The 15,157-nt window shown below is 51.3% G+C and overlaps 5 protein-coding genes across 5 annotated transcripts; 3 read left to right on the forward strand and 2 right to left on the reverse strand.

Moving 5' to 3' along the window:
- Positions 1 to 950: 950 nt before the first annotated feature.
- On the forward strand, positions 951 to 2,176 carry N7484_008885 (uncharacterized protein; the record flags this gene model as incomplete). The annotated part of the gene is made up of 2 exons (XM_057119272.1): positions 951 to 2,051; positions 2,111 to 2,176. The coding sequence occupies 2 exons, from the start codon at positions 951 to 953 to the stop codon at positions 2,174 to 2,176; spliced, it is 1,167 nt and encodes a 388-aa protein (XP_056968827.1).
- Positions 2,177 to 2,505: 329 nt separating this feature from the next.
- Positions 2,506 to 5,951, reverse strand: N7484_008886 (glutamate dehydrogenase (NAD(+)); the record flags this gene model as incomplete). The annotated part of the gene is made up of 4 exons (XM_057119273.1): positions 2,506 to 2,539; positions 2,592 to 2,692; positions 2,755 to 5,585; positions 5,648 to 5,951. The coding sequence occupies 4 exons, from the start codon at positions 5,949 to 5,951 to the stop codon at positions 2,506 to 2,508; spliced, it is 3,270 nt and encodes a 1,089-aa protein (XP_056968828.1).
- Positions 5,952 to 9,710: 3,759 nt separating this feature from the next.
- N7484_008887 (uncharacterized protein) lies at positions 9,711 to 9,956 on the forward strand (the record flags this gene model as incomplete). Its single annotated transcript, XM_057119274.1, has 1 exon — positions 9,711 to 9,956. The coding sequence occupies one exon, from the start codon at positions 9,711 to 9,713 to the stop codon at positions 9,954 to 9,956; it is 246 nt and encodes an 81-aa protein (XP_056968829.1).
- Positions 9,957 to 11,460: 1,504 nt separating this feature from the next.
- Positions 11,461 to 12,400, reverse strand: N7484_008888 (TFIIIC subunit 6 family protein; the record flags this gene model as incomplete). Its single annotated transcript, XM_057119275.1, has 2 exons — positions 11,461 to 12,255; positions 12,335 to 12,400. 2 exons carry the CDS (start codon positions 12,398 to 12,400, stop codon positions 11,461 to 11,463), a joined length of 861 nt encoding a protein of 286 aa, XP_056968830.1.
- Positions 12,401 to 13,201: 801 nt separating this feature from the next.
- N7484_008889 (uncharacterized protein) lies at positions 13,202 to 14,986 on the forward strand (the record flags this gene model as incomplete). Its single annotated transcript, XM_057119276.1, has 2 exons — positions 13,202 to 14,491; positions 14,549 to 14,986. Coding segments are annotated over 2 exons (1,728 nt in total), but the record flags the coding sequence as incomplete, so codon positions are not given.
- Between the last annotated feature and the right edge of the window lie 171 nt (positions 14,987 to 15,157).

The raw sequence follows: 15,157 nt of genomic DNA on the forward strand, positions 1-15,157 counted from the left end.
AAGGAACCTGGACACGTAAGTCTTCAGGAACCTCGGGTTATGCAGTCTTATGTTCATAAAAGAGAAACAAGCTTCAACTGCCACTAGCAATCTGGCCAATACTGTCCAGTCCTCATGTGAGTGTTTTCGGTGGCCAATTTCTGTGTTTCATTCTGTGCGGTGGGACCAACGTCGCCCCACCCAGTCCATGGGCCCAGAACCAGTTATGCAAATATTGAATGTATAGCCTAAATTAGGAAGAATTAATGGTCAATCTTTCACGTCATGTATTGAGCTCAAATGGAAAACCGGGTAGTTCCCGTGTCGATCAGGAGATAGTTAACCGGATTTTATACTTTATTGGAGTTCATGATGAACTGCAGTAAACTTCAGCCACCATGCCACAAATCTCTTGGACATAAGATGGCTTTTCTGCGGCTCTGGAGCCGGAAGAGCTTTCCGATAAGAGGCTTCTAGAACCGATAAGTATATAATTAGATCCCTAGCGTCGTGGCGCCCATGAGGCCCGGATGTACGGCATTACCCAGCCGTTACAATTCCGACTACCTAGAGTGGGACTCAAAGTATTGATACGATCTGGCCATCGATATAGAAAACCCCTAACCCGTGACAGTCATTCTATTTGTACGGACTTGCCAAGATCTAGTAGCTCAAGAGACCCTCAGTGTAGCACCGCCTCAAATGGTGGCTGCCTGTTCACGCGCCATTAAATATCCTCCACTCATATCCTTGATTGCAAGCTCTTGGCAGGTTACCAGCCCCTCTCCCACCCCGCGCGCACCTAGGCCAATGCTCGAACCTCTTGCCGATATCACACCACGCCATAGCTAGCATAGTGATTTCGGGAGGTCAAAAAAACGATCACATAATACTACATTCTTCCCCCCTCCCCAGCCCACTTCATAATCTCACCCCCTAAACTTGAACATAACAATCCCAACTATGCTATCATGCCAAACCCACCACTCCAAGCCCCAGACCACCCCATCGCGCTCCGCCGCTCGCACCTCCTTGCCCCCGCTCCAGACAGATTAACCAACACCCCCACAACTCTCCGCATAACCCGCGAGAACACGGTCTCTGGTCGCGACTTCAGCGTCCACCAACTACGCACCCATGAAGAACTCTCCAGCCCAAGGCGCCACGCCCTCCTCTTTACCGTCTCCGGTCGCTTCTGGAGTAACTCCCAGCTACGCGAGATCCGCGATGCAAGCGGGCGTCCCTTGCTTGAACTGCGCCGCCTCTGGTGGAAAGGCCAGTGGTCCGTCCGTCGGGCAGGCGGGTCAGGAGAGGACTTACTCCTCGCAGAAATGCGATGGGGAATAGGAATGAAGATGGGGATACGATTTGACAATGCGCTGCTGCGCGGCGCATGGGATCGAGAAGAGATTGCGGAGATGAATATGACACTGAATCGCAATCGTAGCCACAATCGCAGTCTCAGCCTTGGTAGTCCTTACAGTCGACGTGGTGAACTGCGCCAGTTAAGCGCCAGCCGTGCTCGTCGGCAACCGCAGCCGGATCCTGTATCGGGTGATAGCTCTAATCTGCCGAGTTATGAGCATGCGGATCACGGATCGCCGCCGCCGTATAGTATTGTTATGGCTGAGGACCACGCGCAACAGAGTAGCAGTGGAAGTGGTGGGGGCGGAGGTAGCGGTGGGAGTGGGACTGAGAGTGACGATTCCATGTCAGATGAGGATGAGAAGGCGGGTATGCACGATTGCCCGCTTCCTTCGTATGACTCTGTGCGACGCATGCGCCGGTTCTCGAGTCATTCGTTGCGGGATCTGCTTGATGCCATTGAGCCACCTGGAGAGCCGGCCCCCGCGTCCTCGTCTTCCTTGTCATCGCCCAGACCGCGCTCGGAAGGTGCCATCGATACCAAGGTAGAGCTCAAGCTCGTTCAGCAGAGTAGTACCTTTGCGGCGGTGATGATGGGGGAGAAGAGGATCATCCATGTTCGTCGGGAGAAGGTTATGGATTATAACATGTCAGGGCCGGTCCCGAAATGGGAGGTGGAGGTTGCCGAGGGGGTGGATCTGTTGCTGGTGAGTTCTGGTCCGGACAAGTTTCTTCATTGTTATGATATTAATTCATATCTGTGCAGGCGACAAGCATTGTCCTCATTTTGGCAGAGTCTGTGAAGCATGAGTATCGAATGAGGACGAACTAGTATAGCATCATATACAGGGACGATGGTTTTCCTTGATGATTTTGACGACTACAAGACGATGCATTTACATTACGAGAGTTATAGCGAATTTCAAATGCAGCTGCCCCCTTCCATTGGGGGACATCATGCCAATGCTCAATTGGAGTATTCAATAAACTTTTTCAAACCATACATTCGTCATAGAGATACAGTCTATTCGACTGCCCCGTGTATTAAGTATATTTCTTTTTTTGCATCAAGTTCCACCAATAATAGCGGGCATAGGAAGTTCAGCTGAATAAGAGAACCAAAGGAAATGAGAATCAGAACAACACATGATCGTAGATATCCTATGACTGGATCTTTTGCAAGCGCTTGGTCATGCTGTGGCGGTCCATTAGCATACGTTAAGAAAGAAGGAAAGGGATGAACATACAAATCAAAGAAGGAGAACTGGCTGGGGTGGTTGCCATATTCGTACACAAAACGGCTAGCCAGGTAGCTACCGAAGATAGCACGAAGGTAGTTTTCGGGAACCTGGAAGGGAACTGGTTAGTATCTATGGTTGTGAACTGAAATTGGGAATGGGGGAAACATACCCGTTCCAAAATGGTCTCGAGGCCAATCTTGTTCAGCAGCAGGTTAGGCAAGGCATCGCTCAGAACAGATTGGCGGAGGGCAACGTTGTCCCACAGCTCGGTCTGCTGGAGCTCCTCGTCAAGCTTGGTGATGGCCAAGCTGAGACGGTCACTTAAGACACTGCGCAGCACACCAGTCTGCTCGTGCTCGCGCCAGATGGCCTCAAACTCAAGGGTGGCGTTATCCTTAATGATCTCCTGTACCTGCTTGACGTAGGCCTGGTAGAATTCGGGGACAGTACCGTCCTCGCCGACACACATGTTGGCGACGAACTCGCTGTCATCGAATGACAAAGAGGCAAGTACCTCCAGGGAAGAGGAAGTCACACCACCCTTGTTGGCAGAAGCATCCTTGAATAGAATGCAGTTGGCCTTCTCCAGACGCAGCTTGCTGTCCTGGGTGATGAAAAGGTTGGCACCCTCAACGATGTAAGGAAGAATGCACTTGTTGCCCTGGATAAGCTTGCCGACAGTGGACAGGTCGATTGACTCGGGTCGGCCTCCGCAAGGTACGAAAACATCGAATTTCTCCTCCGAACGCAGGTGGAAGGTGTTGCGGAAGATCATACCGTTGTGCACAATTTCGCCACTAGGCAGCTTAACGTTCTTCTCGTCAACCAGAACTCGGTAACCCACGGGGGAAAGCTTTGATACGTCAAACTCGGAGATCATCGCACGCTTCTTGGCGAGACGGATCAGCTCCTGGTGGTCAAGACCCTGCATATCGACAATGACACCAGATCCATCAACAATCGCACCATACTTCTCGTTGGAGAGCAAGATCTCGTTGGATCCAAGATCGCCATCGGGGCCACCGGTCTGCAGCTTGAGCATGGTGGAGGGATCGATGTTGAGCTTGCGGTAGATTCCAAGAACGTACTGGCGCACAGAGAGAGTTGTCATGCCGTAGGCGTCGTGGGGAATACCACCCAGCTTGGGGCTCTTGCCGGTGAAGAAAGACTTCCACCAGGGGGCACCTCGGGCACGGGCGTGCTCAGTAGCCCAGTCGACCAACTCGGCGGTATTCTCGTCAGGACCCATGAAGAGGATCTCGTCTTTGCCGTGTAAATCCACAATCGGGTCCTTGATACCGGGGCTAACGGGTGGCAACAACAGATCCAAAACACTGTCAATGTACTTCTCGAAGGCGACCCGCGCCTTGTCTTGGTGAGCCACATCCAAGAGAATGACACCCTTGGCACCTCCTTCGGGAATATCCTTGTTCTTGCGCTGCTGTGTGTTGGCCAGATTGTAGTTCTCGTCGAAGAGCGAGCGAGCATTGATGCTATACGCTTCCTTATTCCGACTCTTCACGATTCGGATACCACCACGGGCGATGTCTCGGAATCGCAAGTGGAAACCACGGAACTCAGAGCTAATGACCAAGAACATGCCGTAGAGGGGCTGGGGGTATTCGTGCTCCGGCAAGAAGTCCGGCTTCAGGCGGAAACTCAAGGCCACCTTGGTGGGGGTGAAGAAGTTGGTCTTAAGGATGGATGAGTTGAAGACACGGAAAGAGGTCATAACCATCTCGTCGTGCTCGTTCATGGTAGTGCTGCGGATCAGCTGCTTCAGCTTGGCTCCATCCAACACCTCGTCAACCTGAAGACGCAGGTAACTGAGGGTGGGCAGAAAGTCATCGCCAGTGGGGCCCTGGGTTTGTACATAGTGGGTGTTGGCGAAGTCCAAGTAGAGCTTGTGGATCAACTCAGGGTAGTTGTTGATGATCTCGAAGATGTAGTCCGCAGTAAATGTCTCCGTACGCAGACGCTTCTTGATCTTCGAGAGCAATTCTGCGTGAACACTGTTGTTGGTGTCTAGGAGAGCGGATAGAGAAGTATATTCCGAGCCGAGACGATTCAAGAACTGCTGCACAAACACCCATGCGCAGTGGGCATAGATGGTCTCCTGCAAGCTGAGACGGCCAGTGGCAAAGTGTGCTTGGAATCGGTTTTGGGGAATACAGTACAGAAGTGAGACCTCCTTCATGATTTGGTGGATTGCAGCCTCAATTGGAGGGTACTTGGCCGAGATCTCGCTCTCCGAGGGGCGCAGGTAGAGGGAGATGATAGTGATGCCGTTGGAGAAGTGCTCGAGGTACTTGCGCGAGCTGGTCAGGCGGTAGTAGTGGTACAGATCCGACAGAGCGCTGAACAGTCCCATAGCGGAGCCCTGACGGTAAGCAATGACCAGGCGCTTCTCTCGGCTGCCCTCGATCTCGAACATCTCAATCACAGGGCCAGTGCGGCTGACAGCGGTGGAGATGATTTCTTGGTAGATCGCCTTGGTGTTGGGAGTGGCCTTCTGCAAGAAGCGCTTTTCACCAATGATGTCAATGTCGGTCTCATTCGGTGAGGGGTTGGGATTGGCGAATTGACACTTGTACACGAAGTAGCAACGGAGCTGCTGTCCGTTGTTGCCGGGGAGGGCAGTGGGCGAGCGGAAAGTCTCGACACGGTAGCTGTTCGCACCCCTGGAGGTGTTGATGTACTTCTCATCGATGCGTTGCTCGTAGCGGGGACCGTCCACTGAGGAGACACCGGGCCTGCTGGTATCAATGTAGACAGCGTGGTCCTCTGCCTCCTTGTCCAGACGGATCTCGAGCTGCTTATCATCACGAGCATAGGCGGCAACCTTGGCAGCATAGAGGGAGAGGATCTGGGTGACGATAGCATCGACGGTCTCGGTCTGGAAGTAGGTATCATCGATACCCAGCATGTTGTAGAACCAGGTAGTTTCGGAGATGACGAAATCACTGGGGAAGAAACCCTTCTCCTCCAATTGATCCATCACTGTAGCACGGTTAGTGTTTGTGTTTGAGATGGGGGGTAAACTCTATATGGGTTGCGCTTACCTTGCTCCATCTGCTTCTGTTTGCCCTCGAAAGTAGCCGCGATGTATCCCGGATCTTCCTCCGACAGTACACGGTGAGGGGTACCCGGGACACCCAAGTGAGTGGGCTGCGGCGACGGTTGCCGCAAAGCAGCACCTACGGCATGATCAAGGTGCTTGTTGTGGGGGTATCGCTGGAAACCGATGGGAGTGCCAGTGCCGGAGCTCCCGTCCTGGCTTGCGAAGAGCTTGGGCAATGGGTGGGAAGGCAGGGAGGCGCCATTGGAAGTCTCCGACAGCGGGGTGGAGGGGGCAGGGGAAGACATGGTCTCAAGACTCTAGATTGAAGAAGAAAGAACAGAACGCTGCGAAGAAAAGAGTCAGAGCTAGGCACGTGGGGGAGCAGATAACGATTCTTTTTAAGAATGCGCGCTTATCGGATTGCAGCTGCAGCTTGGTTGAGACAGGAATTCCCATTCCAAGTGGAACCGGGAGGGAAACTGTGGATTGTAACCGGACCGGTGTAGGGGGAAGAGATAACAGCCAAAGATAACAGGCAAGGGGTTTGAACTCACTGTCGCCATGCACTGAGGGTGTATAGATCGAAGATGATGGAGGCGTACGTGATGGAAGCTCAGAAATCCGGGGAATCGTGACTTCTTTAAATACCTCCGAAATCCTTGGAACGCAAATGGATTCAATGTCATCAAATCCAAATCAGAAAAATCTAAAACCTGAATTCCCGATGCTAGGCGACTTGTTCCAACGACGCCTGAACGGTCTCGAAGCCCTTGATCCGCGGTGACTCCACCGGTCAATGCCCCTCATGACTAAGATCCGGCGATAGGCGCGCTGCTGATTGGCAGCGAACGCCCCTCCATCCGAGGGTAAAGCCGACTGGAAAAATCCCGCTGCGTCATGCGGGCCGAAAATAGAGAAAAAAATTGCCTCACATGGCCTGGAGCAGTTCAGTGAGATATTAGATGAAACTAGCCTCACTAGTACCGTCCTACAAGACAAAGACATCCTAAAAAAAGTAACCGATAGGAATGTGGCGGAGAGAAATCGACAAGATCCAAAGAGGAAGTCAATTACGAACTACTGAATCGAATCGATCACCTGAGATGATCACATTGCACCTGGGCCGCGCTTAGTACCTGGCACGTTGTGTAGATGGTGGTTTCTATGCATAATGAGGTGATTTACGTCGAACATCGTGGAATGCGATGTGTCATGGAAAAGACGGAAATCCTTTTTAAATGCCTCAATCCGTAATTCGTCCACGATCTCCCCAGCCTTACCAGGTTTAGCGGTGGGTGATCGAGCATTGAAAAGTCCGGGGGATTTTCGCTAGCAGCGAAAACTCTGGACGATTTAGTCAGTGATTCCTGGCCCTTCCCAATTCAGCGTTAGTTGTGACCCGGCCCGGCGACACATTCTTGCTCCAACCGGTACCTGGATCGTCCTATGCGGGGTAAAGCCCACTTTCGATCCAAGGACGTTCGCACGTTTCTTCCCCAGAGCGAATCATTGAAGTGGCTGATGACGGATTCCCCAACGGAACCTTGCAGAACCTTCACTAAGCCCCCAAGCCTGGCGGGGCCTTTACGTGATAACGATACCGCTCGGCGGGATCGCGATTGGAAGACACGCCCGACCGGCGAGAGATGAGGTAATGGCTTCATCCTCTAGGGGAAAGGATATTCCGGGCCTCCGGTGACGAATTACTTATGAAGTTGGAAGGTTGTTGAGACCAACTCGACATTTTGGGTGACTCACAGCTGGAGGAGCAAGACAAAGACCATGTTTCGAGAGGTCCTCAGGTCTGGTCATGGGGACCGATTGGCCTTGTAAGACCACCTGCAAAGACCCAACACGAGAAGGGGCGACGTCCAGGAAACCTTTGTGCTGATGGGGAAAGTGGTCGGGTGATGTCTTCAAGGTACCTGAAAGAAACCCTGGGGGAGTTGAAATCGAAATATTGGCGGGACAGGTACCCCTGAAAGATGCGTTGGAAAGAGTCCCAATGTTAGGCTATCAGTGCATAAGGAATGTTGGTGGGAAGTCAGTTCCAACCCCCTTAAGTATCTCCCAGGTCCAAGATAAGAATCTCTTCGCCCAACCAACAAAGCCTGTTTACAAAGTCCTGGAATCAATCTCACTTGTATAAAGAGGGGTCACAGATGAGCAAGTACCCAGTACACGGGCTGAGGTGCATGCATTCTGGTGAGTTGTACGCCGTACCTGATCGAACAACTCACCATGGTCATAGCGGCGATACGGTGAAGGATTACTACAGTAGAGCTCCAGACCGACTGATAGCTACCAGTGAGAACTCGTCATTTGAGAATGTGATATACAAAAATTGCAGGAAATAACAGGATATGACAGATAACAGGGAACAGGAAATATAATAGGGGACAGTAAACCATATCCCCGGTCCCATATCCCCATACCCCCATGCCCCGAAGAATGTGCCCCGTGAGACGGAGTCCCGGGTCCAGGAAATCCGGAGCTGGGGAGCTGGGGAGCTGGTATGGAGCCCCCAGAATTCCCAATTCAAATTTCCCCTTGAATCGGTGGAGAGTGCATTGCAGGGGATTTAAATAGTAGCGTGTACTATGCAACGCCCCTTGAATCTGGGGAAAGCAAAATCTTGGGACGTTGATCATAGCCTAGAATCTGACCTGCTCCAAGACAATGAAATCCCGATTCAGCCGGATAATGAATGAATCGGACTTCCACCGCTCTTCCGGATATCCCCTGGGCTTATAACCGCCCCTTCTCTCCACATACACACGGGATATTCCTCATGCTCCGTGTGCGTAAGACTTGTTCCCCCCTGTTTCATATGAAACGCTCCAAAGAAACTCCTATGAATCGTACGATGCAAAGACACTGTATCCCATTGCAACTGAAGTACATCAAGTCCTTCATCTTTTCACGTACGCCCCGACAGCGTGGTTGACGGGAAGATCAGCGAGCCGAGGCCGGCTTTTCCCCGGTTGATTAGAATCCTGCTAGAAGGTCCAATATTCTACCGTTAAGCCTAATTGCCCCAAATTCACAAAAATTGGAACTTGTGGAAGCGGCATTCTAGCCCCGGTTCCCCGGAGCCCCTAGAAGCCAGACTAGTGGCCCAAAGCCCCCGGAGAAGAGCTGATCCATCGACTTTTTCTTGGCCCCTGGGGCCTGAATGGGTCTTGGATGGGTCCCTTTCCCCACACTTGCAACGCGTCACTTCAATTTTCCCCGGAGGGATGAGGACGAGAGGGTATCCCGCCCTTCCGGGAAAGGCTTCCCATCCCTGCTCTACAATGAGAATGAGGCGATCGGGCTTGGCTTAGACGATCTTTTTATTTAGTGCTTTGGATTGGTACCAGGTACTTTCTGATTCCACACATTTTGCTCCACAGGGTGATTTGTTTAGTAAATTGGATTTTTTAGAGAAAAAGAAGAAAAAAGGGAGATGGAGGGAGTATAACTACCGTCCGAAGACACAATCCAGACTCTTTCACTTCTGCTCTCAGACCCTTATCAGCCAACACAACGTGTACGACTCCCATTCACTCGCAGTCTAGCCCGCTTATTGTCTCTTATCTCCCCAGACCTTTCAATCTCTCAACCTTAGGTCCTTCTTTGCTCTTTCATCACCTCAGCTCAGTCCCACCATTTCACTTTCTCAGTGATTTGCTTTCAGGCATCGTGGTTACATTGTGATTTCATGTGAGTTGAGTCTTTCTCGGCATTAAAGCTTGTTACATCATATATATCGCCCCCAGCTCCGATCCACCGAAAAAAAAAATCCCTCGGGCCATCTCGGAAGAACCACAAAGCACGCTCCATAGATTCATCCGCAAATGCTAACAGTGAATTATTTATGTAGCCCGAGAATCCCTGGAGATTCACTTCCGAATCTCAACGAACTTCAGAGCAATTCGCCTCAGCTTTTTCGTTGCCGAGGTATCACATCGCAAACCTACAAAAGATATTTAAGCTCCCCAGCTCCACTCTCTACTTCCATTTCAACACCAACTATATCTCCAATTGTCCCAACGCTCCCAATCTTCGTCAAATCAATCAAAATGGCCTACGTCGTTACTTCTCAATCGACCCCCATCTCCTTCGCCCCTCCTATCTCCTCTGATGCCCTGTTGTCCTTCTCTCAGGACATCTCCAAATCCATCATGGCCGGCAACAAGTCCACCAAAAAGCTGGAGGACGGCATGCCTCCTGCTCCTCCTCCCTCGCCCATCTCCTTCGCGGTCGACAGCAATGGCAAAGCATCCAATATCAAGCGTGAGAAAATCCCAAGTCTCAGCCTTGAGTAAATAAGACAATCGTCTCAGATGTCCGGTGTGCTGTATGGCTTTATCGCTGTACGAACACTGTGACGAGGATCTCGTCATCGGCATCCACCTCTTTTTGAGCTCAGCGGGTTATGAGCGTCTGCGACTACATACGACTACGAATTCCGATGTTCCGTTCAACTCGATAATGTTACACGAGGATGAAGGAACAAGAGCTGGCTCCGTCGGATCGAATCGTGCTTTCAAACTTATTAATTTCCTTTCCCCCCCCTGGATACATCGCGATGCTCTTTTCTATTGCTTTCACTTCATGTTTTGCATCAGCGTGTTGGCGTGAAATCACTGTCTCCTCCAATTAGGAGGCTTTTATCGACTCGGTTTTTCTTGCTATGTCTTTCCTTTTTGTGGGTTCGGTTACAGAAAAGTTTGGGGGGTTCGGTGTTTTGAATTCCCTCGGCTTAGCTCATAAATAATAACAGCTTGTTATTTGAATAGCTTTTGTTTTGAATTGGATTGTAAGCGGATAAGCCTGCCACAAGGTTTTTCTCATGAAAGGCTCCACTTGTGGATTACATCTTTATGATCTCAGAACGTGGTAATTAAAGGTGTGCGAAGGTGCAATTTTATTTCGCTTACAAGACGTACTAGCTGCAGACTAGTTACTTCTGTGCATAGTGGATGGGGACCTTGACAAAAGTACGTAGATCCACCGGATTCCCCCTACGAACATTGCCTAGTCTAGCGAGGTCCTTTTCAACCATACCAATCGAAAGGATGTACACGGTACACCGGTCCTCTGCACACCGACACAACGAACCTATCTTGCATTTGATTTCGTTAGGTGGGTACCGGTCAGACCCGGAGAATTGGCCCATGTGAACCAGGTGCCGATCACGACGTCACAAAGGCCCCCAGGAAAAATTAGGCCTATCATCCCAGTCTATCGGTTGAGGGCTGCAGGTTTTGTTGAGGTAAATAAGGTTGGTCTGGGTATAAATCCAGTGGTACAGTAAGTCTTTACTAGGTCGAGAGCAGGTATCCGGATCTGTGTTCTTTGTGTTCCGCCTCACATCACATCATCGGGGATGAACGTTTAATATGACGTGACCGAATGAGCTTATTGTGTTGCAATTGCTGTCTCTTTGATGATCGGGTGAAATGCGAGCTCCGGGTGGGGCAACGCCTTGTAATCGGATCAGGGGATCAACCCGTCCCATGGATGAAAGGACCTGCATCGGCCCTCGGTGCTGGCATACTGTATCAAGTGGAACGGGTGATATCAAAGGATCCACTGTAGGTTGTCAATGTGCACAGGAGGTTTGGTTGCAATGGGCAACAACCTTCAGGCATTTCTTCACTCCAGGATGGGAAATTTCAGAACTCCGACACTTCCACGTGACTTGAATGAAATCATAGGTGTCTGGGCCGAGGACCCGCGGCTTAGGTGAAGGGTTTCTGATCGCCCGGATCAGCGATAAGGACATCGGCCTTGATTCGATCCGGGCAGCCTGTGATAGCTCGGCTCTCAGAAGGCATCTTGAGCGTCATCGACATCGTCTAGGTCGCGGATCATCATCTCCAGGATATCCAGTGCCTCCTCGTCTCCATCCGCAGCCCGTTGGTTCAAGCTGGTAATTTCCGCCACTTGGGCTTCGGTGCGAGCCCACGCGTTCAGACGGTCGGAGAAGTTCACATTGCGCCGGGTACTCAAGACCGTGCGCACAGTATCCGACTCGCCCTGTGCGGCTTTCATATTTTGCAGTCGCTGGATGAAGCTGGATTGATGCGTCGAGGTTTCGGGTCGAAGGGTCACGCCCGCAGAGTCTGCAGGCAACGTCCCGGATGGGTCTGTGTCGGTTGGAATAGAGTTATGAGTATCGACATTATCAGGGACCAATCCGGGGCCAGAGCTAGAGATGATGTTCGCTTTGCGGCCCAGAATCTTGACACTATTGGCGGCGAGCAGCTCGAAGGCAGGACCCTGGCGCAAGGGTGGGTAGTCCGTGTCTGGAACCGCATCTGGGTGGGTAAATACTAGCTCAGTCCCAATCTGGTCGGCCCATGAGCAACTGAAGATTTGGTTGTGGTAGGAGACAATCGGGTTGCACGTGTGGAGGCCGAGGAGCTGGATTCGCTCGCCGGGCAACGTGGCTGCTTCGGTGGTGTCGAGAGGTCCAAAGGCATCACCGTCGGGAGGGTCATTAGGGCCATCATAAGCTTCATACTCTGCAGCAGATATGTCGTGTGAATCTTCATTTCTTCTTCGAGGAGGGCGGATTGGGCCATTGGCAGAGGTAAGATCTAGGTTTAGATAGAAGCTCTTGAGGGGGGTGTCAGTTGCGATCACAACGGAGAAGCCCAGACCCAAAAAGAAAAGAAAAAAAGAGGTCAGTTCTCACCTCTGTCTCTGTATCATCATACTCGTATTCATACTCATCCGAGTCCACCTCCATTGACGAATCCATGATGTGGGGGAATTCAAGGGATTTTCTGCTTGCAATATGCAAGCTGTTTTGCGATAAGATAGTGAGTCAGCAGAATCTCGAAGCGGTGAAGGAAAAGGGCCAACATGAAAGCGGTGAAAGGGGGGAACTTGGGTTTTCCACCGTCTCTTGGCCCCGATCCAGGTCAGTGGAGCTCAGGTCGTGCCGCTCGAATTGATTTTAGCGGTGGCGAATTGTATACGGGTTTGTTTGTTTGGAATTACGGCGCGGCAATTTTTGGCGAAATCAAGCTAATGAAAATAACAAGTCAACCGTTATTGGAATCCGAACTGTGGTTACAAATCAAACCAAATGGTCTAATTGGCAAGGATGGTGCAAGATCTATGATCTACATTAGCCCCTCAATTGAACCCTTGTGTAAGCCAGCTTCGTAAATAGACCCAGCGTTTCAGCCTTATGCTTCACCCCCTCATTGATCTTGGGCCAAAAAGATTCAGACCCTTTGAAATTACAGCGTACATCTGGTAATGTCGAGAACATCATGTGTTTGTAAGTATCCGAGTCTTCCGTTCAAAGTCATGCAGACCTTACCGGGACCTATGGCGATCGTGTTCCGGCTTGGGTCGCCTAGGCGTTTCCGCACGTTCCCGGGTGCAGGCGCTGACTTGTTCGAGACTCCTGTGCTTATTTTGGCAAGGTTTTTTCTAAAAAATCCCTTTTTCTCTTTTCTTTCATGCTCACGAGAGGGAAAAAAAAAAAGAGGGGCCGTCTTGCAGGAATCGGAAAGCCCGGTTAAACTAACATGGATTAAAATTTATAGGCCTTCCCATCCTGCTGTGCTGCTTTTCTTTCGTTGCTTCCCGTCCCATAGATTCTCCGGCATGCCCCTCAGCCTTATCGTCGGTTCCCTGCATTGATTCCGTGTCGACCGGGATTCTTCCTGACCTGTCCCTCCATGAGCAGTCTGCCAACCAGTCCACACAGGCAATCTACCTCGATTGCCCTGAGCTGATGACTCGCAAGGCCCAGGTAACCATTGTGGCCTTGTCGACCCTGATCATCTATGTTTCCCTCAATAGTCTAGCCCGCACCATCAGACCTGCCTCCTTCATCTGGTACGCTGAGGACCGGGAGGAGGCGAGCTGGATCGCAAGCTCGCGCTCCTGGTTCGACCGCAAGAGCTGTCGCTGGCTCAGTATCTGCGGCGCAGCGCATTTCCAAACAGCTCACGTCCCATTCGGCCATCGTGAGTCAGTCGAGCGGTCGGAGGTTAACGATGCCGAGCCCTGGCGGTCTTTCTGGCTCGGCGGGGCTAATCAATCAGAGTGGGATGCCGAGGAGCGGGCTAAGCGGGAGATCCCCGACTATGTTTTTGATTACGCCCCACTTGTTCACCTTTATTCCGGGGAGCAGTTTTGGCCCGGTGATATAGCAGAACATCTGTACCACACCACGCCCATGCTCAATTACACTCCCATTCAGGCCCAATGGGATCATCCCACTCTGGAGGACTTGGATCAGCTCAACCAGTGGACGCCCCGTCATGTCTATTTGACCAGCAATGATAATGTGCAGTCTCGTCCAGCTTGGCTGGAAGGCGACAAGAATATCCCTAAGTCCGCACAAGGCGGGACGGAACAGTCGTGGGCCGATTGGGATGGTCGGGTCGATGGCAAGATTCCGGGTGACATGACGGAAGATCAGGCCAATTGGTTTGACCTAGGTCAAGTTGAGCGCGACGAGAATCCCCAAGAGTCGATGCAGCGCGTATCATCAGAAGCACAAAAATACCTTCATAACGAGCTACGAAAACGATATGGTGGTAAGATGGTCGAAGAACCTCTCCCTAACGAAGTTGGAGGCCGTAGCGATGCTCCCGCGATCTTGGTTGTGTTGGATAAAGGTCATGGGGTCGTGGACGCCTTCTGGTTCTTCTTCTACAGTTTCAACTTGGGCAATTCGGTTGTCAACGTGCGATTCGGTAACCATGTCGGTGATTGGGAGCACTGTCTCGTGCGATTCCACCATGGCCAGCCCAAGGCCTTGTTTTTCAGCGCCCACACGGCGGGCGAGGCTTATAGATATGAAGCAGTGGAGAAGATCGGGCAACGAGTAAATCAACCTCGAAGTATCTGGTCCTATAACAAAACTAATATTGACCTTTCATAGCCCGTCATCTATTCCGCCGAGGGAAGCCATGCAATGTACGCCACACCAGACGTACACCCATACATTCTTCCATGGGGTCTACTCCACGACGTCACGGACCGAGGTCCACTTTGGGACCCCTTACTCAACTCGCATGCATATACATATGACTATGCCAACGATACACTACGCGCATCTACTGCTACCCCCACATCCCCTACAGAATGGTTCAACTTCAGAGGCCACTGGGGGGACAAATTTTACCCACTTGGAGATACTCGCCAGTACCGATTCGCCGGACAATATCACTATGTGAACGGCCCGCTTGGACCTCGGTTCAAGCATCTCAATCGGCGCAAGGTATGCCAGGGCCCAGATAAGGCAACCTGCGTCATCAAAGATTGGATTGGTGAACCGGGCCGAATTCCACGATGGGGCTCCTCTGGACCTGGAGAGTAACTTCTCCCGCCCATTCACCTGACCACTTTTTACGTATACCATGCTGATTTCTCCTTCGTCACGATTCCCCTCTGCGCTGATTATATACCCCCTTTTGTGTTCCATTGCTTTACATGATTTATCCTTTAACGGACAGTATAGATTCTGTTTGGCTCCTATTATCACGCTCCT

Source organism: Penicillium longicatenatum (assembly GCF_028827895.1).
Source record: "Penicillium longicatenatum strain IBT 33135 chromosome Unknown contig_6_segment0_segment0, whole genome shotgun sequence".
Taxonomy (NCBI): Eukaryota; Fungi; Ascomycota; class Eurotiomycetes; order Eurotiales; family Aspergillaceae; genus Penicillium; species Penicillium longicatenatum.